General features: G+C 30.2%; 3 protein-coding genes across 5 annotated transcripts in view; 2 read left to right on the top strand and 1 right to left on the bottom strand.

The window, feature by feature from the left end:
• LOC106689702 (odorant receptor 33a) overlaps positions 1-13,991 on the top strand; it is a 19,030-nt gene extending 5,039 nt beyond the window's left edge. Inside the window, exons 1-8 of one of the 2 annotated variants that reach the window (XM_067047539.1) lie at positions 875-903; positions 1,066-1,406; positions 3,241-3,496; positions 7,085-7,173; positions 8,947-9,046; positions 9,134-9,241; positions 13,429-13,587; positions 13,652-13,991. In XM_067047539.1, coding sequence (XP_066903640.1) covers positions 1,078-1,406; positions 3,241-3,496; positions 7,085-7,173; positions 8,947-9,046; positions 9,134-9,241; positions 13,429-13,587; positions 13,652-13,711 — 1,101 coding nt within the window. In that variant the 5' untranslated portion in view covers positions 875-903; positions 1,066-1,077 and the 3' untranslated portion in view covers positions 13,712-13,991. Of the gene's footprint in view, positions 1-874; positions 904-1,065; positions 1,407-3,240; positions 3,497-7,084; positions 7,174-8,946; positions 9,047-9,133; positions 9,242-13,428; positions 13,588-13,651 lie in introns of those variants that run through there. The other variant, XM_024362924.2, reaches the window with a different exon arrangement.
• A 267-nt stretch (positions 13,992-14,258) lies between these two features.
• RFeSP (Rieske iron-sulfur protein) lies at positions 14,259-21,272 on the bottom strand. Its single transcript, XM_014434835.3, has 5 exons — positions 21,002-21,272; positions 20,748-20,891; positions 18,118-18,295; positions 15,674-15,822; positions 14,259-14,528 (listed from the first exon to the last, which is right to left on the bottom strand). The coding sequence occupies exons 1-5, from the start codon at positions 21,207-21,209 to the stop codon at positions 14,389-14,391; spliced, it is 819 nt and encodes a 272-aa protein (XP_014290321.1). The 5' UTR covers positions 21,210-21,272; the 3' UTR covers positions 14,259-14,388.
• A 117-nt stretch (positions 21,273-21,389) lies between these two features.
• chinmo (Chronologically inappropriate morphogenesis) overlaps positions 21,390-27,425 on the top strand; it is a 31,521-nt gene continuing 25,485 nt past the window's right edge. The window contains exons 1-3 of one of the 2 annotated variants that reach the window (XM_067047537.1): positions 21,390-21,586; positions 22,204-22,347; positions 22,427-22,644. In XM_067047537.1, the coding sequence (XP_066903638.1) occupies positions 22,230-22,347; positions 22,427-22,644 (336 nt within the window). In that variant the 5' untranslated portion in view covers positions 21,390-21,586; positions 22,204-22,229. The other variant, XM_067047538.1, reaches the window with a different exon arrangement.

The following is a 27,425-nucleotide window of genomic DNA, read 5'->3' on the forward strand; positions in this document are numbered from 1 at the left end:
TCATAATACATATTTTACGTAATTTTCTTTACTCTTTGTTCATTCAAACTCTTAGTGATCCACGAGCTAGTACTAAAAAAATAGTGAAACAAATTTGACCCAGGTCTCGAAAAGGTTCGTCATCACTGACCTAGACCATGCGGGACCTTGATCTTCCTCTAAAACTGTTTGCATTGCTAAGTAACTCATTTAATTTTTCTTTAACACGTAGTTCCCTCTTGGGGCGGGTGTCTCTGCATCTAAGGGTCACGGAGGAAACTGTTATTAAGCTTAGAGAATGATTTAAACAAAAATGAACTAGCAATAAATGATGGAGAAGAGTCAGATGGCGTCAAGTGAACAGAATACGATGATAAAAACAAGTTCATTGATTGGACGAACTGTGACGTTGATGATTCTGGCTCTAAGCACTTAAGTGATGAGGAAGTTGTCATAAATCATTTGGACCAAAGAATGAGATACTAAAACAGTTAATTATGGAACTGGAAAGAATAGGACGAATCCAGCCAGGTAGAGTAAGGAATAAATCAGGAACATGTGAGAGGTTTCCATCATTACTTAAGGTTAGATGAATGCAGGTTATTGGCTGACAAACTTGTTTTGTGCGAAATTCAATTTCAGATTGGACGAAAGTGTTTGTTTAACCAAAAAACAAATACACGTAACTGTTTATTTAAAAAAAAAACTACTTTTTTAAAATATTTTATATTCGATAAAAATTTACATATAATGCCTATAATTTTTTACTTGTTCTTATTCAATAACGTTATATATTTTTTTAATTTATTTTATCTGAGCTTTTCGATTATCAGCGGCAATCAATTCAAGAAATAATCCATAGATCACTGTATTGGCTCAGAGATGGTTTCAATTGAAAGAAAATTATTACCTTTATTTGGAAGGGTAGGTCGTACGCCTGATCAAAATGTCTAATTTTGATATGAAGCAAAATAAATACACACAGTTACCTATTTTTCAATTTAATAGTTTAATTAACACAGGTTAGTAGTAGTTGTAATACCACCGAGTTCTTTACAAATATCTTTTTTGTTGTGTTGTTTTCAGATACGAGAGGAAATGGAGCCAAAGCAATTCATGTTATTTTGCCTGAATTTCTCCGGAATGGTGTATGTGAATGGCGGTTCGTTTTTGAAGGCATATGTGATTTATCAAACCTGTGCTTTTATTATTTTTGGAACTTCTCTTATCTTATTTGCCTATTTCGAACCAAAGCCACTGATTGCAAAATTACAAACACTCCATTTCTTGATAGCTCTTAGTCAAATATTTTGTAAATTTCTTAGTATAGCTTTAAATCAAAGAGAAACTGTTGATATTCTGGATAATCTTGAAAAATTATCAAAAGAAGCCTTTACGGACCAAAAAAATGCAGAAATATTAAAAAGGTAAATAACATTATTTATTTTTTGTTTTAGGCAATAAAGATGGATATTTATTTTTATAATTAGCATTAAAGACAGAGGAAGAAATTTTATAAATTTCCATCTTGGTCAATTGAAATGGTAAAAGATTGACTCAGAGGCTAATGATATATTTATTTAATTTATCAATGCGTATTCTGGTAGCTTCGATGAAATTTAAATGCTAGAATAGAATATAGTAGAAGTGTTGGTAAAACAGAAATACATCGTATCGTGCAACTCAAACTACATCGTGATGTTTCAGGAATATTCAGAACTTGAAATTAGAATTAGAAAAGTAACTGTGGTCAACAATTAAATAACACGTTGAGCCAATCACTTTTTTTTTCTTACCTCCGTTATTGTATATATATATATGTATAACAATATTAATATATACCTAAGTATATAAACATGTAACTGGTGCCCTTTGCCATATGGAAATCACTAATTTTAAATGAAATGTAATTTAATCAAACTATTTTACTTCTGTGAGAACTCTAGCATTAGATATACTTACTACTCTTTAATTCTTTCCAACTGTAAGCGATATCATGCTCACTCATATAAATAAAGTTATTGGTAAAGCTGCATACATTATAATATATTTAAGTAACAGTTTGTGTAATAAATAATTAAGTTACTTTAAGGTGAAAATATAACTTCAGTTTTACAGTTTAGATTCAGCTATCCGTAAACTTATATCAACTCTGAACTGTACCCGTTGAGACCTCACAGCTGAACTAATGTTTTAGCTGGGCTAGGAATTTTCGGTAATTATGGCCCGTACTTATGGGTTTGAAACGACGTTAAGAACGAACCTGATTTGAATTTTCTGAAACATATTTTTTTTATTCTACTTTACTGGAAGGGATTTTTGGTTTTTGTAATTTTGTATACAATTAATCTAATTTAATACAATAAACAATCTTTTGTTCAAATTATACACAAATAAAACAATGATTGGCATATAATAACCATTAAATAGATGCAGAGCAAAGGTAATATACGATAATATAAAAAATTTTTAAAATTATATGAACTTTTTTTTTTAGCTCCTTGGGTGCATTGGTCAGAACCGTGGTACACATGTCTAATATTATTCGACCTAGTGTCACCAATAATATTTTCATTAGAATCGGTGATCCGACGAGCGTAACCTTCTTTGTAAAATTTACCGGGTGACGACTAATTAGGGACAAAAAATAATCTTGTTTAAGTCTTGCAATGGGAAGTAGTTTAATTTTTATTAGATACAAATATAAAAATTCATTATGAGATATTTATTGTTGTTGACTCTAATTCAATATGAGGAGAAGATGGTCGGGGTAAAAAAATAAAAATATTTTTAATGATGAGACGATAGTTGAGAGAAGATAGATATAATTTCCTTAATTCTTTTATTTTACTTAAATATTTAATAACCTATATATACATTTTATTTTTTACTACTTCCATTACTTTATTTTTATTAATTTTCATTCTGTACAATTATTTACTTTAATCATTCTGTATATATTTTGTTCTTTTTTTTTTATCCATGGGTTGTTATCTTGTTCTTGGCCCTGTTGAAAGCTGGAAATTCTGACCGAACGTTAGCACTATTAAATAAGATTTTTCAGCTTATTTGTGTTATTTTCTGACCGCACCCCCATTCAACTTCTCAAAAATAATTTTAATTATTTGTGTTTGTCATTACTCACCGCACCCTCGACCATCTTCTCTTATACAATTTCATATATTGAATATTGAAGTGAGGTCGTAAAATTTGTATATAGAGACTACTATATTTTTATTATAATTTGTATATTTTTTTCAGAGCTAACAAATCATCAACCAAACTCCCTAAGATATTTATGTACGTCTTTTGTGGTTATTATCCTTTACGCACAATTAACCTACTTATCAGATATCTTGTTTTTAAAAGTCCACAAAAATTCGTAGAAGCCTCTTGGATCCCTCCATTTCTTGCTTCTAACTACTTAACAGGACTGATCTACCAAGTGGCAACATGCCTGTGCACAGGATTCACAAATGCAGCATATACAGGCTTGATCATTTTTCTTACAATTCAGGTAAATATATCATTTTATAATAAAATAAAATGTATACAAACAATTTTCTAGAAATAAGCAGGGATCTATCAATCTGATACATTTAGGTCGGAGAGGCAGTAAAAGCATATAGTTTCAGGTACTTTCAGTCACGGCTCGGGGCCGCTATTGGTATATTGGCTCCTCGGATTGAAGGTTATATTTTCTGAATCAGTTTGGGTTATCAAGAGAAACAAACAACTTACAATTTCAAATAAATATAATTCGTAAAATTTGAAATATAACCTAAACAAAAAAAGTTAAACATTTATAAGAGGTTGATCACAAGAATTTGGGAGCCCTACAGCCGTGGTCTCATGCCCATGGAATGACTAAGGTCCTCTTGTAGCCATTGGTTTTAGTTCTGTCATTATTATTATATCTGTTTTTTTGCTATTGCGGGTTGAGTATCTGAGATGGGAGACCTAGAAGTCAAACTAACTTCTCATTTTATTTTTCACGGAACGGCCTTTCAAGACCACACGATTGTCATTACTTTATCACTTTTTCTCTTCTTCTCTCCCAGTATCTTCTCATCATTTCTGCATGCCTTTGCTTCCTCTCCTCCGACCACGCAGTACCCTTCCGTTTTTCTTTATTTGCCGCAAGAACAATTATTTATTTCAATTTTTTTCCGTACTGTTCTCTATCTAGGCAGTCCTTGTCTGTTATTTTCAATCTCTTTGTTTCCTCTCTCATTGGCTTCACATATCCTCCTACGCTCTTATATTCACGGATTTTGTCAAAGAGTTTCTTGTTTAGTCTGCTTTGGCCTATTCTCATCATGTGCCCGTAGAATCTCAGTCTTCTGATTCTTATTTCGGTTACCAGGTCATTTATTCCCTGTAGATTTCCTGTTGGATCTTAACCGGTACCCTTCCTGTGTTTTCTTGGGCCCATAGATTCTCCTCAGGATTCATCTCTCTATTTTCAGTGATTTTTCCAGGCTAGGGAGACATGTTATATCCATTCCGTATAAAATTGCTGGTTTTATGACCGTGTTATGATTTCTTATTTTTGCGTTAGGCGATAGGTTCTTCTTATTCTAAATATTGCCTTCTGATTATTTATTATAAATATTTACAAATTTTCAGACTGTACGCGCTGTGTCTAAGAGAACTGACTGTTGAGCCTGACTTAGCACAATAGGCAACCTCAAACGATCCGTGCCTGCCACGGTTGATTTAGGTAGCAGCCCATTGGTGGATATTATGATTGGAGTTGTGGTGACACCTTCCAAATGATACAATTCTATACCTAGTTCCTGATATTTTCTGAGTTTTGCTCCTCAGAGATTAGAAGCAGTGGAGCTTATAGTATTATCGTTGGGATCCCGATCATTAAGTTCCGTTTTTTTTTGCTCATAATTCTATAAAGAGGAATATCTGGTTTAGTATGACGCATAGTATGGGGACCTTTTTGGAGTAGTCTATTTGGGCGGTATTTATAATATGGGCACTTATCGTCTATTAATTTGTGTTTCACCGCAAAGACTTGATGAAAAGTGTTTACTACATCGTTGAACCTCTGGAGATGTTTGGTACTAGCCAACACTCCACATCCAACAGTGATATGTTGGATTGATTCCAGCGTTACTGAGCATAATCGACATTCATCTGGTGTTGTTGGGTCTGTCATAACATGTCTTCAATACGACCTGGGCCCTGTTTCATAATGAAAGCTAATAGTATTACTTCAAAATACAAGTATAGAAACAATGTGTTAATTACACTAATACTTTTTTTCATAATAGGGAGGATTATTAGTGATATTACTGGAGTTAAAAAGTACTAAATTACAAGTTACTATTGTACAAGTGTATTTGTATTAAATTAAATCGACAAGATTAATAGTATCAGTTTGTACTTTATTATGAAACAGGGCCCTGGTGGCAATAACTTGATCTTGAATTGCGATTAATAACCCTTTTTGTTCCGGAGAATAACATTCTATTTTAATGCCTTTAATCAATTGGCTGATATTTCCTTGTCAATGGAGTTAGTTACTATTATTTCACTCCTATTTAATAACAGTTGGGAATAAATAAATCTGGAAGTAGTATAATACTCATTCTTTGATAATAAATAAGGTCAGATCTTTATTTGTTTAAAAATGACCAATATTTAATCAAAAAGGTAGAATATTTATTAAAAAAGGTTTATCTAATTATAATATATATTATTATTAACAATTAATTAATTAGTTAATAATATATATATTATTATTAACCCTTTTTCAATACACGAAACTCCATAAATGTACAATTAATTAAACTTACAACATATATTTACATAATACATTCTTAAATTTACAATTTATTTAAAGCATTTCCGTTCACCCTGAAAATGTTTTTTTGTTTTTTTTTATTGATGCAAAGTAAAACTTTTTCGATAATCTCGGAACAATGCTTAATATTATGAGAAGCTTCTTTGTATCTTTAAGGAAGAGAATTACAAAATAATGAATCGTATTTAGTAATTATAATTAGTAATAAAGAGAAAAATGTTTATTTTATTTTTCATACAAACAATATATTTATTTATCCTCCAAAATCGCAAAATATTTATTTAAATAAAGATTCGGGCTTTAAGAATAACAGTCATGATTTTTTTTTCTGAGAACCGTGTTCGAAAACTAGAATTATTTTAATATTACATTAGCTACAAAAATATTTTATAATTAATTTGTTATTTTTGAATAAATTTCATATTCAGCAATTTATAATTTATCTGGTGGAAAATATCTGATAGTCACTTTTAATAGTTTTTATATTCATAATAAATTAAACCTTTAGACAGAATATTTAATCTTTTCACACATTTTAGGTTTTATCGTCCGATTTTTTACATTTTTTGGTAGCAGGGCATAAAATAAAATACATAAAAAAGTTTAAAAATTCCAAGTTTTTAATATAGCTACATTAGCAAAATTTATATATATTAAGAAATACACAGTTGGACCACATTTATATCAAATTACAGATAACAGATTTCGGATAAAATTATCTATAATAAAGATAACTCCATTTGAAATTTACAAATAATTTTAATTTATCTGTCATCTTTTATCTTAAATAATTATTTGAAAAAAATACATTCGAGAAGTAATAATAAAATTGAAAAACGAGGACACCAAAATAAATTTTAAAAACCTAAGTGATTTGTAGAATATTATTTATTTTATAAATTAATTTTTGGACAATTTAAGTCCAAAATTTGAATAAAAAATGCAGCGTTTTATAAAGTTTGCGATGAAATCCTTGTTTTTGTTTGGACAAGCTCCAAACAAATTTATGAATTCAATACAGAATAGAATGCTACAATTGTAAATAATTGTTGGAGCATCAGTATAAAATAACAATCCTATTATTAATATTTTTTTTTAAATAACGAAAAATAATGTTAAGCTTATTCTAACTAATGATACGTTCGCAGATAAAACTATTTGTCGGATAATGAAAAAAAAACTATTCGTCATCCGTCATCTGAATAAAAATGTATTCAAATCTGAATCAATAATGATAAACATAGGTTTATAATTTGTATAGTAATTACATAAGGGAAATGTTAGTTATCAGGTCAGATTCAAATTTTAAGAAGAGCAATGGAAGATGGGTACCCAATCAAGGAATGCGTTGTTCTTCACCAAAAGCTATTGAGGTAAGTACTTGTAATTTATAAAAAAATGTTTTTGAGGCAAAAATAAATCATTTTACTAAAATAAATTAGATTCATATAGCCTCAACAATTATTATTTATTTAGCTTTAACTGATCAGCCATTTAGGTCGGTCTAATGATTACCAGCTTTAATTACAATTTTATTATCAACAATTATAAAACCCTTGTTAATTTAAATTAGCATACCTCAGTTTTCAATATACAGGCTCACAATTATTATCATGCCCAATTCTAAAGGTCCCTCTACACGTTTGCCTAACTATCCAAAACAATGCGCGCGCGACAGGATCAGATATTTCGACTGGTATAAGTCGAACTAAATTCGCGCAAGACCTGTTGAAGTGACTATAAGACCAATTTTGCTTTTCTGGGTTCAACTATATATAATATTTTTTTTAATTGTCGCGGTGAAAAAATTTCCAAGATGAATGTAATTTTTTTTTTTTACTTCGACATTTAAAAAAATTAATATAATCAAACTTCCTAAAAAGAAAATCCAGAATATAATATGTTTATTTTTCCTATAAACAGTATAGAGAAACAAAGTGAAAAGATTCAACCTAAAAAAAGATACTTTGAAATAAAGTTCAAAAATTTCAACTAAAAATATTTTTCACGGAGTTATAGTTCTATATCAATTATACTGTTTCAAGGACAAATTGAACCATTTTTTACATTTTTAAATCTGAAAAAGTATAATTAAAATATGATTAAACTAAAGCGTTTTGTATCCCAGCAGTGTAGACTTTTTTAAATTTAATTTTAACCCGATAATTGTTCAAAATCCATTATAAACATCTTTTTTTCAAAAATTGTTCCAGAGGTGTAGGGAATACCCCCGATCTCCTGCTTGACTGGGATGTATTGAAGGACCTCTTCCCTGTATTACTGTACCCCTTGGAAAGGAGCAGTTGTAGCTTATACTAACAAACTTTTTTTTGTGGTTTTTATTTTGGTTAAAAATAGATTAATTAAAAGTCCATTCTTAATTTATACATTTATTAAAACAGACATGCTATTTAGAGTTCAACGTTCTTCAGGTCAACTGAACGTGGTGAGGGGAGTTAGTTACTTCATCTATCGTGGAATGATTTCGTTTTCCCACAGCCATATTCTTTTGTTCCAGCTATAAAATGCTACTGGGCATTCATATTCTGAAGCAATTCTTATTATGAAAATTATGTGGATAAGTACGTAAATTGGCGGTATGTCGCATATTTCTTAATGCTTAAGGTAGAAAGCAAAATGAAAGACAATTCCGGGTCGACTGATTCCCAGGATTTTTAATTAATTTTAATCTTTAATTGTACTTAATTTATGTAATTTTTCCACTTGAAAATAGAGGCATTTTGGTACTAAACATATTTTTTTATCTTGGTCAAAACCAGAAACATAACATAAAACGTTTTTTGTTCACACCTACCTCTCGGTTTTTCCTATTACTCTCCACAGGTCCTTCAAGTTCACGTTTTTTTCTGGAGGCACTCTTTCAGTTGCTCAAATTGGTCTTCCTAAGGCATAATAAACTTGATGGATTAACAATCGAGATTGCTTAATAGCATCATCTGCTAGGACTGAGGGATGGCGCGCCCAAACCACCACAGTCCCTCATCCATCATTTAATCTCATGATTCTGGGATGAATAAATAATACATTATTATAATCAGTTCTGATGAGCAGAAAGCTGTATTATGAAATTAATTGAGGAGACAATTTTTAAAATTGTAGAAAACGCTTTAATTTTTATGTTGCAGACTTTTCTTCCGGATTAATCGTTTACTGAATGCTCTTATGCTAGCAGAATACATCTTGTCATCTCTTTACAGTTGTATTAGTACATTTCTAATATTGAAGGTTTGTTTTCTAAAACTAACAATAATTAAAAAGGAATAATGTGTAGTATTTCTTTGTATAAAACTAATTTTCTGATTTTCCTTTAAGAGCCTATCAAGCGGAGGGAAAGGTGTAGCAAACAATGCCTATGTATTGGTACTCGTCCTTTTACGAGTCTTCCTCATATGCTACTGTGGCAACATTATTCAGACGCAGGTATTTGAGCATGATAATAAATGATAGAATTAGAATAGATTCTAAGTAATGATCTTATTGTTTTGTTTCCTTAAGCTAATATTTCTAAAAATTTCAACATCGGATTATCCCTCCAGTAATTTTCGAAACACTCAATTAAAAACAAATAAAAATGTATTATTTATTTATAACAAATAAATATATAAATAATCTACGTAAAAGAAGATTCTTTCATAATGAAATATAAAAAAAAAATATTATATCTTTTATTATTTTTTGTTTGCTGATTGCTACTTAAATTCGGTTTATGAATTCCAGACTTCAAACGAATCATAATAACCTTAAGTGTTAGAAAGAAAGGAAAATTATTTAATAAAAATAATGAAAGTTACCTGAAATAGAGAATAAATCTATCCTATGAGAAAAATCGCAAACCTAAAAATACTCACTTGCGCGTTGTAACAGTTCACTGTGTAGGTACTACAGTTTTCATTTCGTGGGACCGCCACAAATTAAAAGTCTAACCCCCAGTTCGGATTCGAACTGGCAGAAATTTTTGAAATGGTTGATTCATAGAATAGAGCAGTGGTTCCCAAACGTTGTTCGCCGCGGCACCTTCCTAAACCAAAAAATAAATTGGAGCCCCCTGCTTGATCTAAAAAAAAAAAAAAAAAAGCTGCGGCACTTATTATCCTTTCAGCTGTGACTTTTTTAATGTTATGATAACCTGATTATGTCTGACTTGGTGACCAACCAACCTATTCTAACATAGGTAGGTCACCATAACAAAAAAAACAGTGAAAAATAAATGCTGGAATGCACTATGTATTTGCTATTTTAATTTTCTTTTTTGTTATGTAATATTTAGAGAAAGGGGCATATGCGGGTACCACGGAACCCAGTTTGAGAACCACTGGAATAGAGAAATATAGCGTACTGGAATAGCATGTATACAAAACTGCACATAAACGATACTAACTAGTAACGAACTTTTTTATGTTTTTCTATATTTGTATTGAAGAAAAGCAAAGTTCTCGTCGCACCAGGAGCAAACACGGTGTGTACTCCCACCAAACACTTCCAGTACAGCTATACTTTAAGTCAATATAAAGAATATAAGAAATAAACAAAACATAAAATGATTAATAATTTTAATTTCCTACAAGGATTACGGAAATCGATCCTTTATTTTTGAATTAATTAGTTTGTTAAATGACAGTTTATAGACTGTTTTATATATTATTTTATCGTAGGTTTAAAGATAAAATAATTGAATCGATTTGTAAGGCTATATGATCTTCGAAGGCACTTAAATCAATTTTCCAACTTGGTTAATTCTTCTAAAGCACAGAACCGTTTTCAAAGAAATTTCAGGTTTGTTTCAACTTGTGTGTTCTGGTGTGCCAAAGTATAAATAATGAGATGAGAAATCTAAGCCTGGGAACTCCAGGGATGGTAATAGCATTCCGCTGTCCTAAGATAACTTAAGCAATTTAAAATCTATCATTGAATATTGTTTTTTTTAATTAGTTTAATTGTGTGGGTTAAAGTTGAAAATAAAGTGGTATTTATTGTTTCCCTTACACACGGGTCATTCTTTTTCCAGTGGTCCACAACTGTTCTTGGCAATTTTCGGTCTTAGCACTCGAGTTCAAGGATTCATCAATGACACTATTTTTTTTTTCAATCACACCTACAAACGTTTGCTGTACAACTACACAGTGAAAAGCTACTTCCATTTAAATTATAATTTTTAATAATTCCATTCCATTTTCGTTTCTTTCAGAGTAGAAAAATTATTCAAGTCAAATTTAATTTATCAGAACAATAATATTTAATTTTTAAAAATGCAATTAACAAGGTAATCAAGGATTTTATTTAACACCTCATGAGGAGGTTGTAATATGGGCTCTTACTACAAAAGTTACCTTTCAGCTTTGAATGTTCAAACTTTTTAAAGATTGGTGCTCAATTTTCTATTGGTCTTACATTATTTCATTGGCTTTCTATTTTCTGGTCATTTCTTGCAAACGGGGGTTATATAGTTATATTCCATGAGGCCTTTATAGACAAGCCCCTCTGGGCTGCATTCAAAGCCGCTGCAGTTACTAGGTAGCTAAGGCGATGCCACAACTCTCTCGGCCACATACAGCTGCATCTTTTGGTCAACTGTTCAATAAGAGATTAAATAAATCTTCATTTTTTTAATTTCTTCACAAAAAAACCCTATAGGCCCTTTTTGTATAGTGCTTTTATCTTTTTCTTTCCTTTTATTTTTTTAAATAAATCAAATACTTTATTTGAATAAAATTCAAAAATATTTGAACCTATGTCTGTATTAAAAAACTGTTGATGAATTCCATTCTTATCAAGCTTGAAGTTAAAAAAAATATGAGATTCTTCATTTAGATGGGTTCAAAAGATATGAAATACATATCTTTGTTCAGTAGAGGAAATCCTTTTATAAGATCTCTTGCTGGAACAATTTTTATGGATATAAAAATATTTTTACATACCTTTTTGCTAAAAGCTAACTCATATTTTTCTCTACCTTGCTTGCTTTTGTTCACTTTCTATTTCCAATTATTCTTGCACTTAGCTCTTTTGATTGATAGTAAAACATTCGACCTATTCATCAATGGATTTAATAAAATCACACCACAATCATGATGAGAAGTATATACCAAATACGAATGAGACCGAAGTACTAAGATTTCACATTTAGAGTATGCTCACATCATGACAGTCCAGTCACCCTCGAATCCTTTGGTGAGATCGCACAGTTGGGTTTTGTTATAATTGCAAAATGGCTTATAATTTTATATTATAAAAACTGCTGTACTATTTTATCTATTCACTTAATCGAATTGAAATTTTTACACAACCTTACAGAATCTGCAGAGGAGAGATTAAAACATTTTAAACAGGGCCTATAGTACCTGGGGCTCTTATTGAATCCTCAATTATAACTAATATTTTTATTATTTCCTGTAGAATAAGAATATTTGGGTATTCTAAATAATTTTAGTCTAAATTAAGAGGTAGCTAATACAAAACAATAATAAAATTTAATTAAAATATTATTTAAATGTACTACTTAATAGATTTTATTTATTATCAATATTCTCAATTATTACCAAATAATGTTTTTACATGACTTTATGAATACTCGAATACTACTCCATAACACTACAGACTGGTGTGGCCCTTAGCATTCTCAATGAGTCTTCCTCATTTGAAACTGCATCCTTCGATCTTAATCGTGATCTACCTCTTCCTCTGGTCTTGTACACCAACTCCTTAGGGGTACTCCCCTGCTGGCATTCATGTAATTTGGCCAGCACAACTTAGTCTACCTGAGTTCATGTCCCTCATTACATCTGTCTCCTTATAGTTTGCATTTGTTCTTCTCTAATTATTACCATGCATCACAGGTCCTTAAGGATTTTCCTTATAAAAATAAGTGAGTTTCCTTCTGAACTAGTGAGAGTTCAAAACTGTTAGTTTTAGGTTAGACACTGGGCTACTCTTGATACTTTATATAATAAGCTAATTATGAGCTTTTAAGGTGTCTGCTGAGGCCAAAATAACATCTATTGGCATTGATTGGTTTCTAGGAAAGTCTGGAAGCAGGAGTAGTAAGGTCACTTTATTTTGGTGTAGATAGATAAAATCAATTTCACTTGATTATAAGTAAGTTCATCTTTTGTAAATTATTAGAAGGTTGATGACACATTTTTTTTTTTTTTTTCGGCCAAGACTCCCATTGGAGTCCTATACTGCCTAACCATGGTTGGGGGGTCAAAGTTCTTCATTTTGTGGGATCGCCACTCAATGAAAAAAGTCAACGTCCCAGGCCAGATTTGAACTGTCACCGCCAATAGACATCAAATTGGTAAAAGACTGTGTCTTAACCACTGAGCTATGGGCTGACACACATTAAAATAATAATTATTCAATCACTAATTACAATGTTGCCCAAATAATATGAACTAACCATAATACTTCAGGCTAGATTTGATAAATTAATTTTTGCTCATTTATCAATGAATGTCTACATTTAAAAAAAAAAAAATGTATATGGTATGTATCAATACAAGGTATAATAATAAAACAGTGCAATTGTATAGCAATGACTTATGCTATGAAATTGAGTATTCAATAAATTATCCAACAGAAATAACTTAACATTTATTGTCAATGTTTAGGGAGAAAAACTGCACTCTTCAGCATATTTTGGTGAATGGTATAGAAAAAGTCTCCCGGAAAAAAAATCTGTTCAATTAATGATGTCACTGACCATGGTTCAACCGTTCAAGTACAATTATCGCAGGATTTTGACTGTGGACATGGCATTGTTTCTGAAGGTAAAATAAGATGACTTTAATTTTGAAAATAAATTAAATACTAAAGTTTTTTTTAATTTTCCAGTCGATTCACACAACCTACTCATACCTCACGATGTTGCTGTCATTTGCAGACCATAAGTGAACTAGGAATGATTGTAAAGAATAACATTTGTGATTTCAAGCAAACAAAAGTAAAATATCAAAAGTTAATAGCTGTGTTACTAAATATTGTTTTAATTTTAATGATCATTAATCATTAACATGATTTTGTAGTGAAAGTTTGAAATAAACCTAGATTATATTGAATTAACTCTCTACAGTTTATTTTTTATTAACAGAAAAACAAAAGAGTAGCTTAGCAAACAATAAAGCAAAGCAAACCATAGATAATCCAGAACATTACACTACTTTCCAGAAAACAAAAGTAAAATGTATTTTTTAAAATAAACTTATAAAAAAAAATAACATAAAATTGAAATTAAATAACAAAAAATAAATATATCATAAATATGCAAATATATTCTGGTTTATTAAAATAAGAATGACAAATTGTTTAACAAGCAATGTATTAATAAATTAGGAAAAAGAAATTCAGTACCCTTCTTTAGCCATTACATACATTTATTCAATGTACAATGCAAGTGGTAACAAACTAAAAGTATTCTCAAGGAAGAGATTGTACAATTAAAAAGGAATTTAAAACAATTTATTTAAAATATGTAACAAATATACAATGGGGTATATTAAATAAATAATGTACATATGAAATAATTTACAGTGTAATTTTTATTTCAATCTAGTATTACATAATTTAAGGAACTAGCCAACAATCAACGTTGACTCATCCATGAATTCATAAGGAGGTATTTCGAGGTTGAGAGGAGCTGGGCCTTTCCTAATGCGCCCTGAATTATCATAATGAGATCCATGGCACGGGCAGTAATAACCACCATAGTCACCTAAACAGATTTTAAATAGTAATATTCATCTTTAAGAAGATTAAAATTAAACAAACATTAAGGATTAATAATTCTAAGCAGCAATAAAAAAATAATAATAGATACTGAGGCTATACAAAACCATCATTGCTTAAGCTCTTCATACCTCTTGAGTCTTAACAAATTTTTTAGAAATTTATGCATCATTCTAGAAGCATCTAGTATCAATTATTGCTTTGTAGGATACCATCATAATTTTTTCTGAGTTTAAGAATTCATTCGAGAGTTCTCTAAAATAATGTTTTAATTTTTAATATTTTTTTGTAATATAAAGATTTTTTTAGAGTTACGAGGAATCACAGCTATAGTGACAACATTTAAAAATATTCAATTCCGAAGTAAAATGTCAGATATTGGTAAGAAGAAATGAGTGATATTAAAAAGTGAATAGAATGTAAAAACATTTCCATAAATGAGAGTTTAAATATAAGAATGACATATAAGTAACAATTAAGATTGTTTTTATAAAAATTAGGTTGATAGGTTATATGTAGGATTGATAATGGGGATCACATCCTTTAATGGAACTCTGTTTGACCTTAGTACATTTGAAACTTAGGAATAAAGTGTTTTCAAACCAATTATGAAAAATTATTATATTCATCCATGCCCTTGCTTAAATGTAATACTATGCAGATATATTTTCAGCAAAGGTGTTTTTAAATAAAGAGTTCTTTGCTTTGCTTGGCAAGTTTCTAGTTTCTCTCAGGAATTAAAAACAAAGATAACCATTCCTAAATTTGTGATCTACTGCCTTGAAAGACTCATGATTTGGCTTTGTTTCAGTTTTTGCATTCACTAATAAAAAAATATTATATGCCTTAAAAAAATAATTCTCTACAATGGCTCATTCAAGCCATTTATCAAAACTATAGTTACTCAGGAAAATCATTAATTTTTCTTATAAATCAGATTTTTCAGTTGGTTTTTTTTTTTGCCTCTTGTATAAAAAAAAAAAAAAAAGAAAAAGAAAAAAAAGACTCACTGGAATTTGGAAAAAATTGGACTGGCACACTAATTATTTAAATAAGAGGCATTTAAATATCACCTATACTTAATAACTAATCATCAATACAGCAAATATAACAATGAATATGAATTATTACCAGCATTTGCGATGGGAACACAACCTAAGTGTGTGCATACTCCAATCAGAATAAGCCATTCTGGTTTTTGGACTCTATCTTCATCTTTTTCGGGATCTCTTAGTTCTGATAATGGGGTCTGACGCTCTTTGTCGATTTCATCACCAGTTCTGTAACATCATTGATGTGAAAATAAGAGAAGAAATTTCCTAATAGATTGGAATAATAAGGTATAATGATTAATCAGATATAAATTAACAAAAAACCAAATTAATTCAAAATTTGATGTGACAATGACTAATTTTGAAGCAGTTGCCCAACTTGCTCAAGTTACAAGCAGCTCAGTTTGACTCTGCTCTTTGAAGATTGTATTTAATTTTTTGGTAGATCCATTTTAACTTCTAAATAAATCATGAAATTCATACTGTAGTAAGAATAGGTTAACTTTTAATTCACACACTTATTATATTTCTCACAATTTTTTTTATTTCCTATTTATAAATTTTCAGTATGGTTTTCTATATGATTTTAACTTTGTTTTCATTACAATCAATCCTTTTTTCCTTCCCCTCCCCATTTTAACTTTTACCATTTCATATAAAATTATAGGCATTTTAATTGTTTGTATAACCTTTAATATGTATATACATAGTTATTAATATATTTGTTCTATTCTCATTTGTTCTGTACGAACTACTGATTACTTATTCAATTTTACTGGAAGGACTATTAAATAACTAAATGAAAATAAACAGTTCGTAAATAATCCCATTTCTCAGATTCTAATAAGAACTAAGCAGCTGATAGATAAAATGCAGGCTATCTGATCTGTCACCATGGAACCACCAAGTCAACATGAAATTAGAATCAGTATGCAGACCACATAGCCATGCACTTAATTGTACTCACAATTAATGTCCAGATTTCACTATCTGACTAAGTACATTCTGTGATAACTTCTGCAACTGTAGCTTCTCTGAAAATATCTATTTGAAAACAGTGATAGTATCCTGAGTAATGGACCTAAGAGGATACTAATGGGTACATGGCAAGCTGACTAAGAAATTAATTTAGGAAAATGAAAGAAATAAGTTTTCTATTTTTAGAGGAGCCTACTACCAAATGCCAGCAATTGAATAGGACTACTTTTTCTAAAGAAAGAATAGAAATTAAGTATTAAAGTGGCTATTATGATCATCCAAAATAGAACAATGAGGTAAAGTGATTGGAATCCAGGGTTTCACCTTTAAATTTTTTTTTACCGATAGGATATCCGCCACTCCTGCCCACCATGGTAGCCTTACTTATCTGACTTTTTAAACAGACAATTATAGCGAGTAGGTTGGCCAATGTACGACATGTCACAATCTCACAGGAGTAGATCATAACACAAAAAAACAGGCAATCCTTCCCCGCCAGACCCACTCCGCTAAGACCCCCGGGGAGCGACGGTCCTATATCACTTCTGAAATATTAGCTTAAAACGGGAAGAGGAAATTTTAAGATAGTTTAATCGAGCAATATTTAAAAAGTCCTTGAAATTGAAAAATATCATGAAACCCTCCACTGCACTACAATCCAGACTACTCCAATGATTCAGGCTACTTTAGGCCATTTTTAAAACTATTCCGACCCATAAATACTACAAGAAACATATGCCTGAGTATTATGAAAATTATATCAGTAGTCAGAAAGCTTGAATTAGCAACTTTCTTCTTTTTTAAAGTAAACATGAATTTTATAATTGACAAAAAAAAATTCAAAATATTGAAGATGTGTTCTGTAATATTTACAGTTTAAAAATATTTTAATTTACAAATTAATAAATAATATAACTCTCGACAATCAGTAGAATAATACCTCTATAAAAGGATGAACATTAAATAATGGTATCCTGATCCATAAAAGAGATATAAAAAAGAATAGTTGAAATTTCAACCACATTATAATTGTACTAAAAATGTTCATTTATTTTTTATTAATATTTATTTGTAAAGATGATCAATAGTAAATAAATAAAAAAAAATTGCAAGCTATTTATATCAATATTTTTATAAAATAAGGATAATCAATTTCAAGTATATTGTATTTAATGATCAACAATTATTATTAGAGCACAACCTAAAAATTGTAGGGTCCATAGTTCCACTCCAATTGTTGGTTGGAGTTACAAGATTTAGGCGAGAAATGATATAGAGTTTAGAACTTGTGGAATTCCAGCTGCTCATAACTATTTGATGTGGAGCAGTAATCTCCTCTCATTTAGACCTGTCTGAATTTACTGTCATACCTTTTACTTAGTACAATACAACAAAGATCTTGAACCTTTGCTTTAGTCATAGATGTCTAGGGTAAAATAAATAATATAATATATAAAAATAAATTGTCATCCATAAACTGGCATTTTCTAGATGGAAAAGGCTTGTATATAATAAATATAAAATATTTATTCATAAGAAACTTACCTGTGGCGGATGAACAATGGTTTTCCTCTCCACTTGAAAGTCATACTTTTACCCTCAGGGATATCTCCAAGTTTTACTTCAATTTTGGCTAAGGCAAGAACATCAGCAGATGCTGACATTGATGTTACATATTGTGTTACAAGAGTTTTGGCTCCATATGCACCAGCTATAGCTCCACCTATCGAATATTACAGAAAAATTCGAACATTAGTTGATAATATTGAGTAATTTTTGATCAATGGATGATGAAATTTTGAATCCTGACAAAATCATAGAGTAAATCTTAATAATTTAAAGCAATAAGTTTTGTTTATGATTGAAGTGTATTGTATGCGTAATGGCTGACAAACACAAATTTTGTACATTAAACATTGAAGAAACAGAACAGAATATATTACTTAAATTCCTGTTAATCAATTTATTTGTAATTTCCGTGTATAACTAATGTATTATGATTTGCAATATTAAGTATGATTACTTTTCTAGTTATGCAAAATAATACTATGAGTGTATTTAAATTAAAATGTGTTTATTATTTCTCATACCACACATATTAATATTAATATTTTTAAAGAGGATGAATTTCTAATAGAGAGGTCAATAAATAAGTGTTTCCACCACAGTAATGAATTTTTGGAAAATCCTTGAAATTCTTTATACATGAAGTTCCACTGAATTAATTTTAATTTAAAAAAATCAATTACACTTTAATTTTTATTTTCATAAAATAACAAAAACAATCATAAAAATTGTTATATTTAAAATATTTTCTTTCAGTTTTATTTGTCAAACTAAAGAATAAAAATTTTTATAACTGCTTTCAAGAAGTCACTCTGAGTCATAAGCTATATAACATTTCATCACGCCACTATATATATTAGTTCCATAAAAGAATTACAAATTCATTGCTGCATTTCGAGAATTAAAATCCAATTAATACCAAAACATTTTTATCTTTTTTTTAAATATTAAAATTAAGCTAACAACAAAGAAACAATTTTTATCTATCAGTTTCTCAAAAATTATTTTGGCGAGTAATCTTTTTAAATGAAAATGCTTTCCTCCTGCTCCATGAAATTCTGAAACCAATGATACCACAACTGGTTTTGATTTTGAAGAAGAAACTTTGCTCAAGTTAGTTATACATATTGAACATAGATGTATTTAAGAACAAACAATTAACTTAGCGAACCTGGAGGCTAGCTGATATCACTAACTGCTCCTATCTGCAAACCTGCCTCCACTAAATTCCATCAAAATTAATTTTCATATGATTATGAATTAATGCAAGTTAAGAATAATTTTATCGAAGTATTTGTTTTAAACATTTAAATTGACATTAATTTTAGAATAAATGAAAATCAGCAAGTAAACAACGATAAATAGATTTTCATTGTTTCCAGAGGATTAACCACAACCGATAAAAGTTGAATAAAAAATTAATAAGATACTCCTACAACCTTTTAAAATAGCATTACTTCTAGTAGAGCATATTCACCCAGTATACCATTATCTTCAATTAATTCTTTATACTTCTATAACTTAAATCAAACAAATAAACTTTTTGCAATGGAGGGAGTGTGGTGGCACTGAGGTAAGGCATTACTAACTCCAAGGACCCAGGTTCGAATCTAGCTGGGGAGAAAATTATTTTCTGTTACACTGTAGCCGTGAGTTCTAGAGCCGTCTGGGGTCCACCCAGCCTCATAAATTGGGTCAAAATCTGGCAGTCAAGCGTGATTTTGATCAAATCACCTTGCACAAATGTTGGTCTGGCAACAGAACTTCCTTACAAAGTACTGAACCCCGGACCCTTCATGGGTTGCAGTGGTACAGATTTTATTTATTTTTTTAATACTTTTTGCAATTATTTCTGTTTTGGTAACACAAAAATTCTCACTTATGACACACCAAAACTAGGACTCACATATCTCTATGGATTATATATGTATACATAATCCATAGCATTATATATGTATATACATAAATATAAATTTTTTTTTTACTCCTTACTGGTCATTTCTGACATTATCTACAGGTTACCACCCTATTCTAACCTTAGCAGGGGGATAAGTTTTCATTTTGTGGGATCGCCAGAGAAATAAGTCGACCTCTAGGCTAGATTTGAACCAGAACTGAGGTTCACACCCTGTCTATTAGAAAGAATCAGTGTGAAGGCAGTGTTATTTACATAGTCGTTTTTTTAAACTAATTTTTTTTCAATATACCTTTTTTAATTAGTAATGATTACTAACATTGTATTTTTATTTTAGTTGTGAAGTGATTATAATAAGGTGAAAGCAAGGAGGAAACCAACTTTATGGTTCACAGAAGGGAAATAAAAAAGTTTTTTAATATAATAATAAAATTTTTCCATGGACTTCTGCTCGCTACTTTTGCTCAAGTTGTAAACAAACTCTTAGAGATTCCCAACATAAAGTTTCCATCCAAAAACGGATCTTTAATATTCCATAAACGGAAAAAACAGCTGAGTTAAAATTAAAGGTTTAATAACAAAAGTAAAGATAACCAATGAATTAATATATACATTATCCTTTTTTATATAATAAACAGAACACAATTGTGTCTGACAAAAAACGTAAGTCTCAAAACTAAAAATAATTACTTACCTCCAACCACTAAATAAGAAAAAGCTTTTCTAGATTCATCACTATCTTTGGAAGGATTTTTGGGGTCGCTGACAGAAGATCTACGATAGGGTGAAAAGTCAGGTACTTCTAAATCAGTATGAGCTAATCTAACTTGTGTAGAAACTGAAATGAAAATACACTTTTTGAAAATTCAGATTTGTACCATAGTTATTTTTAAGGCCTAAATTTCAACTAATTGGAACACAATAGACTAAAATATATAATTTATTAACCTGCTGGGCCAGAGGATATTCTCAATTTTCCACTGGTAAGTACTCTGCTGAGAGAGTATGAAGTATGAACTTCTGGTTTTGGTGAAATAATAACTGATGAACTAATTACAACCGGTGGTGTGAGGGCTTTCACGTGAGTGGCAACTGGCTGTGAAACCCCACGAAGATGTGGGGCTAAATTTCCTGACCTGGATATGATATTTATCATTTTCGTGAAATCTAAAAACTGCCTCAGTGGGTATCCCTACCAGCTGATGAAGAAAAATGAACAGGCTCAACGTGTTTCCACTTTTCGCCACTGGGTGAAAATGGCGTTGGTTAACTTTTTGGCTGCTCGTATACAATTTTTATTTGCATTTTGAACGTTTAAAATTTCACTAAAAATACTATTTTCGTTAAATTATTTAGAAGCAATATTTTAGAGGTCCAAATCATGAGGGTTTATTGTAATTGGTTATAAAACTGCTAAATTTTGCATTTACTCGCGAGTTATCAGCACTGTTTCCGACAGTACAACAAAATTACTTTTTATGCACGGGTTACAGAAATTAAGATATTTATATATAGTGAAGGGAAGGCCGTAAGGTAAATGCTCTGTGCCAGAATGTTATGTTTAAGTGTTGTTTTCATGTGATGGTGATTTAGAAAGTTAAGAAGATCCTCCTTAAGGAGATTTGGTCAGTTAAATGCAAAAACTGACTATAACATCGATGTGCATGAATCGTGTCAAGATGGTTGCATGCGAATATTTTTCGCTTAGGCCTAAAGCCAACCTTGGAGAAAGGATAAATATAAACCATATTCCCCAAATAATCTATATACTCATTATTATAATTGTTTCATTACATTTAGTTAACAATGAACCTTTAAAAAATTAAGGACATTGCATTGCAAGGCCAATGTTATTATTCAGTGAACCTATGCCATGGCATTTATCTTATTAATTTAAAAGAGTAAATTTCTTTATTTATTTTCCGTTTTAGTGTTTGCTGTTATTAATACCCATTCTGATTTATGTATCACCAAAATTATGTTATGTTCATTAAAATATATTGAAAATCTCTGATGTAAACTTCAAGGTGAAATTTCTCACATAAGTTAGAAAAAGGTTTTCTGTTCTTTCCAAAATATATATAATACTTAAGTGTTTTATGAATTTATTTTCTTGTCCTACACCCATAAAATTTTAATTTGTTCGTTAGGGTAGACCATCCTTAGAAACCCTGGAATGGACCCACAGCAGCAGTTTTGTCTTAAGTGGAATAGTTTTGGGAGTAATTTAGTCACAACATTTGACAGTTTATTTAAATCAGAAAGTTTGACAGATGTTACGCTCTTCTGCGAAGGTTAGATTTAATTTTGGTTAAGTTTATGTGCATTTATTCCATTACTGCAGTGTATAAGTTTGGATATTTAACATTGTAGGAGTCACCTTTAAAGCACATAAGTTGATCCTCGCGGCATGCAGTAAACACTTCCAAGACTTATTTGAGGCCGCTCCGCACTGCCCAAGTGTTCTTGTAATTCTTGATGGCACTTCATCTAGTAATATGTCTGCTCTGCTTGAGTTTATGTACAAAGGTGAAGTACATGTATCACATGAAAGCCTGTCGAGCTTTCTCAAAGCAGCAGAATGTTTACAGGTATGTTAAGTTGATGATATACATTTTGCAGTACGAGATTGGCATATTTTATTTTGTTCATGTGTATGCCTAAAGGTTTATAAGGCCAAAGTTTGCTTACTTTAATTTTAAATTTGTCTTCGTTGATGGGAAATATTGGTATCTACTTGTATCAATGTTGTCTTGTAAGATAACAATCTTACAATGTTAATGATTTTTGATTTGCTTAATATTTAGTTGTATGACACACATTTTAAATTTAGTGTTTTTTCTACTTGCATTCAATAATTTTGTTAAGTTTTATCTTGTAAATTTTTGATTTATGATATTATCCGATAAATATAATATATAATATATAGAGACTTTAATATTAAAACAGATTATTAATTTTACCTTATTCTGCATATTAAAGTTCATTAACATTCATTTATGTCAATGCATGAGTGGTAGAGGATCAGTGCAGATGATGAACATGGTATTACTCAGGAATATGCTGTCTTTATTAAGAAGTGTAATGTTTAGTCTGTTAAGTGTAGTCTGAATTTGTTTTTTTAAATGAATAAAGCTTGTGCTTTATTTTTCATAACTTGTTCTTTTTTAAGTTATGTTACATAACAAAATTTGTTTCCATCAGTATTTTTAAAAAAGTTTAAGTAACTAACAACTAAACAAGTCATAAGATAACATGATTCTAATGGATTAGCTTCTTAACAATATGTAAGGTTGTAAAATTGCTGAAAGAAAATCACTTAAATAAAAGTGTTGATAATATAATTAGAGAGGTGGCGTATCCATTTACCATCATCTCTTTTGCTCATTTCAGCTGGTTGTGGCCTCTTTCACTGTTTCTTTGTTTTATTGATTTCAAGAATGCGTATCTGTTATAGAATTCAGACATTTGTGTTTTAATCAGTATTTTTTTAAAAATTTATTTTAAACAATGGAAAATAAAAAGCTGTATGTATTTTAATTAATTGATTAATGAACCCACTCTTGATTGGTCTTTTCACTAGCCTCTAACAAACTGTAAAGTTGCTTATTTGGGTACAGGGTCTTTTATCTTTGTATTCAAGAAATCTTGTTATTTTCTATTGAGGATATTTAGAAATAATTTGTAAGTTTTTGGAAACTCAACACTGGTCCTGAATCTCACTGTAAAATTTGACTGGTATGCTTATAAAGAATAATAATTGTGATGGGGCATATTTGATGAATACATTTATTTGTTACCTTAAAGTAACGTTCTGTGAGACATTCAGATAGTTGGGGCTTTTTTAGACCAATTTCATTATGATCTAATGGAACGTTACCAGACACTAATAGTCATAGATGATGTTAATGTCATGTACATGAAATCCATATCATCATATACCTGTCAAGTCTTTTATGTGCTTATGCAGTAATATGATCTGATGATCAGAAATTGGCTCAGTATTCAAGCAGAAATAAGATGACATTTTGCCTTTAATCAATACCATTCAAGAGACAGCAAACAACTAACTAATCACTTTGAAAACAAAAACATGTTCAACATTATTGGGAAAATTGTAGTTTTAATTAGGAACTTTAATAGTTAAACTTTAGTTACAACTGATAATTTCATTTGTAGTTTGCAATTATAAATTTGTGATTACTTTTTTCAACTAGACTGTAGTTGCATTATATGATTTAAGCTCATCATTGGAAGAGGTAGTTGCAAAAGGAACTTCAAACTAGCTATTGTATTTACAGTTACTTATTAACAACTAATATTAAACTAAGGCGATACAAACTTATTTAAAAAGTAAATGTTTTTGGAAATGAATTGTCTTACATTTCAATTACATTTAATAGATAACAAAAAAAAATTGTTATTAAAAATTAAAATTTTCTTTCATACTAAATAGAAATTATAAGCATATAATTCACCGAGTCTTAGTATTTTGGAGCTGTATCATAGTATTCTGTCAAAAGAAAAAATTAGTATTAGCCAGGAAATATAGTAGTAGCCAGGATTTTAACTTATATCAGTTTAAGAAGCCTGGCTATTCATTAATCTATGTTGTGCCCATTAGTTAATAAAAAGAACTGATAAAATTACAATAGTAAAGCAAGATAATTTTAAAATAAAATTGTCAAAAGTATATTGGATTTAATTTTTCTGCACTATATTGTTTATATTTTGAAGCAGACTTAATACATATTTATTTCAAGGAATCTTGTATTATGAAGGATAGTTTTATTGATAACAAGAAAAAATAATAATGCTAAGAAGGGGAAAAAAAGTTGGAATTGCCCATTTACACTATAATAGACAACTTAGATGCTTTTGAAATATTTTTGTGTTTATACTTTTAATTGTAGTGCAAATGATAAGAGCTAAAAAAACTTTTATCAAGGTACTTAAGAAAACTTTGGTTTCATTGGGTTCAATGTCGTGGGAACTCATTGCTTTTGAAAATGAATAATTCTAACCCTCTATAAGTAATCATTGTAGCTATCTGAAAAACCTAAAAATTAAAGTTTCAGGAATTAATTCCAGTGAGCCAAATTCTGCTTTAAAACTGCCACTTAATACCAAAAAAATGCCCAGTTTTATTTTTGGAATAATTACTTTCTGAGCTCTATAGAATTCCAGATAGCTTTCCCCCTGGTAAGGGAAAAAATTAAGACAAGAGAATTAGAAGTAGAAACTCATGAGTCTAATCAAAGTGACTTTTATTGATAAGGAAATAAAAAAAAAAAATTATTTACTATTCATTTAAAAATTGAATAACTTCTATTGATTGACTTAGAATGACAGCACTTAATCTCTTGATGATTGTTGCAATTTGTTTCAAAGGTATATGGTTACATTCTTATACCATAGCGTTTCGAAACTGATCCAGGCTGTGGGGCTCCTGTCTTGGTCAAATAAGTATTGTGCTCCTACTCAAAGTGTTTGATTAGATTAAGATCCAAACTTCAAGCTGGCCAGTACATTGATTGAATTTTTACCTCCTCTAAGTACTGGCGAGTCACTTAGACTGTCCAGGTGGATTAAATTAAATATTCCCGAATAAATAGGACAGCTTAACCCTTTTTCATATCACTTATATATATTTTGCCTTTCATGATGACATGTGGAGGTTCATTTTCATCTCCAAAGTTATGCCATCTAACCGCCACCTTGAACAGGTTAGGTTGTGTTACATTGTTTATATCACTCTCCTAGTTTCCACTATAGCATTACAGAATTGTCTGAATGAATGGATTCATCTGAGAACATTACATTGGTCCACTCTGCACAGGTCTAATCTCGCTGTGCCTTAGGGAAATCCATGCAGGGTCTTCGATGCGCTAGTGTTAACAATGGTACGGTGACTACCATTCTCGAGCTTCTGCTAGCTGTCTTCGCATCATTTCCACATTAATATCCACTTGGAGGACTGTTTACCAAGGCTTAGGCAGCCTGGTAGGGATTCCTGTCCTACTGCTGACTAGTAGAGGTTCCTGAGGATCAGGGTCACCATAAAATGGTGTACAGTAAGGTTTGTTGCCAAACACCTGGCCTCAGTTCAGTCTTCCTCTATCTTTGAATGGCCTTTCACACGATTGTTCTGGAAATACTTCTGGGATCTAATAAATCTGGAAATGTCACAAAAGCTGTTCAATGCTTACTTCTTTCATCTTTGACTTGAGCCCAAATTCTTTACACTTCACTATTCACTGTTCACCAAATTAAAAACCATGATTTGGAGTTAAAAATCTTTAAATGTAAAAAAAGAAATAAATAAAATAAAACAATTAAAGTACAACAAAATACAAAATGTACTGGATGTCTTCTCATCATTATCACAGTTTAACTGACTCACTTGAATTCTAGCTGTCTCTTTTTTCATTCATTGTTAGGTGTAATAAAGGGAAAATGAAATGCCCTTGTTAAAACTTCTTTAAATTAGAAAGATTTTCTAAAAATCTGTTTGACCAATCACTTTCAAATTATTTGTGGACCAACATTAACTTTTAATATACATCCTGGGTTTTCATCTATAATAAGTATCTTTATCTAAATGATCCCTTGTACAAAAAAAAATCATGTCCAAAGCTTAAAATTTAATGTATTTAATTTTTTTCAAGTATGTAAATATTATTTTGTAATGAAAAATAAAAATTGGTTTATATGTTCAAGCGTTGATATGTCTGTCAAAATTTGAACAAATTCCGACCATTACTTCTTGAGAAAATATTCTTTATTTGTTGAATGTATAAATGTGCAATGTTTTCAGTTGTCCCATGTTCCTCATACCTCTTTATGACATACCTGACCGTGGAAAAATGTATACTTAATAAATCTGCAATCTCACAATATGATTTTTGTTGACCCCGCAACAAAACAATTTTTTCAAGAGTTTCCGAACTCAATTCACTTGTTTTTGGCATGATAGTTAAACCAATGACTAAAGAATTTAATTCTTAATGCTTTAGCATTGAAGGAAAACATTAGATAGAGTAGATAGTACTGGTGTAAGAATTAATAAATAGTAAACAAAGGATATTTAGTGATAGTACACAAAGTGTGCAAATACCTTTTGCAAGAAGATTTCATTATTTTTCCCCATTAATTAAAAAAGTTTATTATTGTACACATATAGACTTGTTTTAGTTTTAAATATACTTTTCATTAATGTGAAGTTCAGTGGATTATTATTTCCCTTATGACCGATAGTTTTATAAAAACTGGGTGTGCAAATGCTTTTTGCCGCCACTGAATATATATATTAGCAATTGTTTAAGAATTAAGTAGTAAAACAAATGTTACAACTACACTGCCCTCCCCCCCC

The sequence above is a fragment of the Halyomorpha halys genome, unplaced genomic scaffold (genome assembly GCF_000696795.3).
Source record: "Halyomorpha halys isolate HHAL.00 unplaced genomic scaffold, Hhal_1.1 Scaffold1432.1, whole genome shotgun sequence".
NCBI classification, from domain to species: Eukaryota; Metazoa; Arthropoda; class Insecta; order Hemiptera; family Pentatomidae; genus Halyomorpha; species Halyomorpha halys.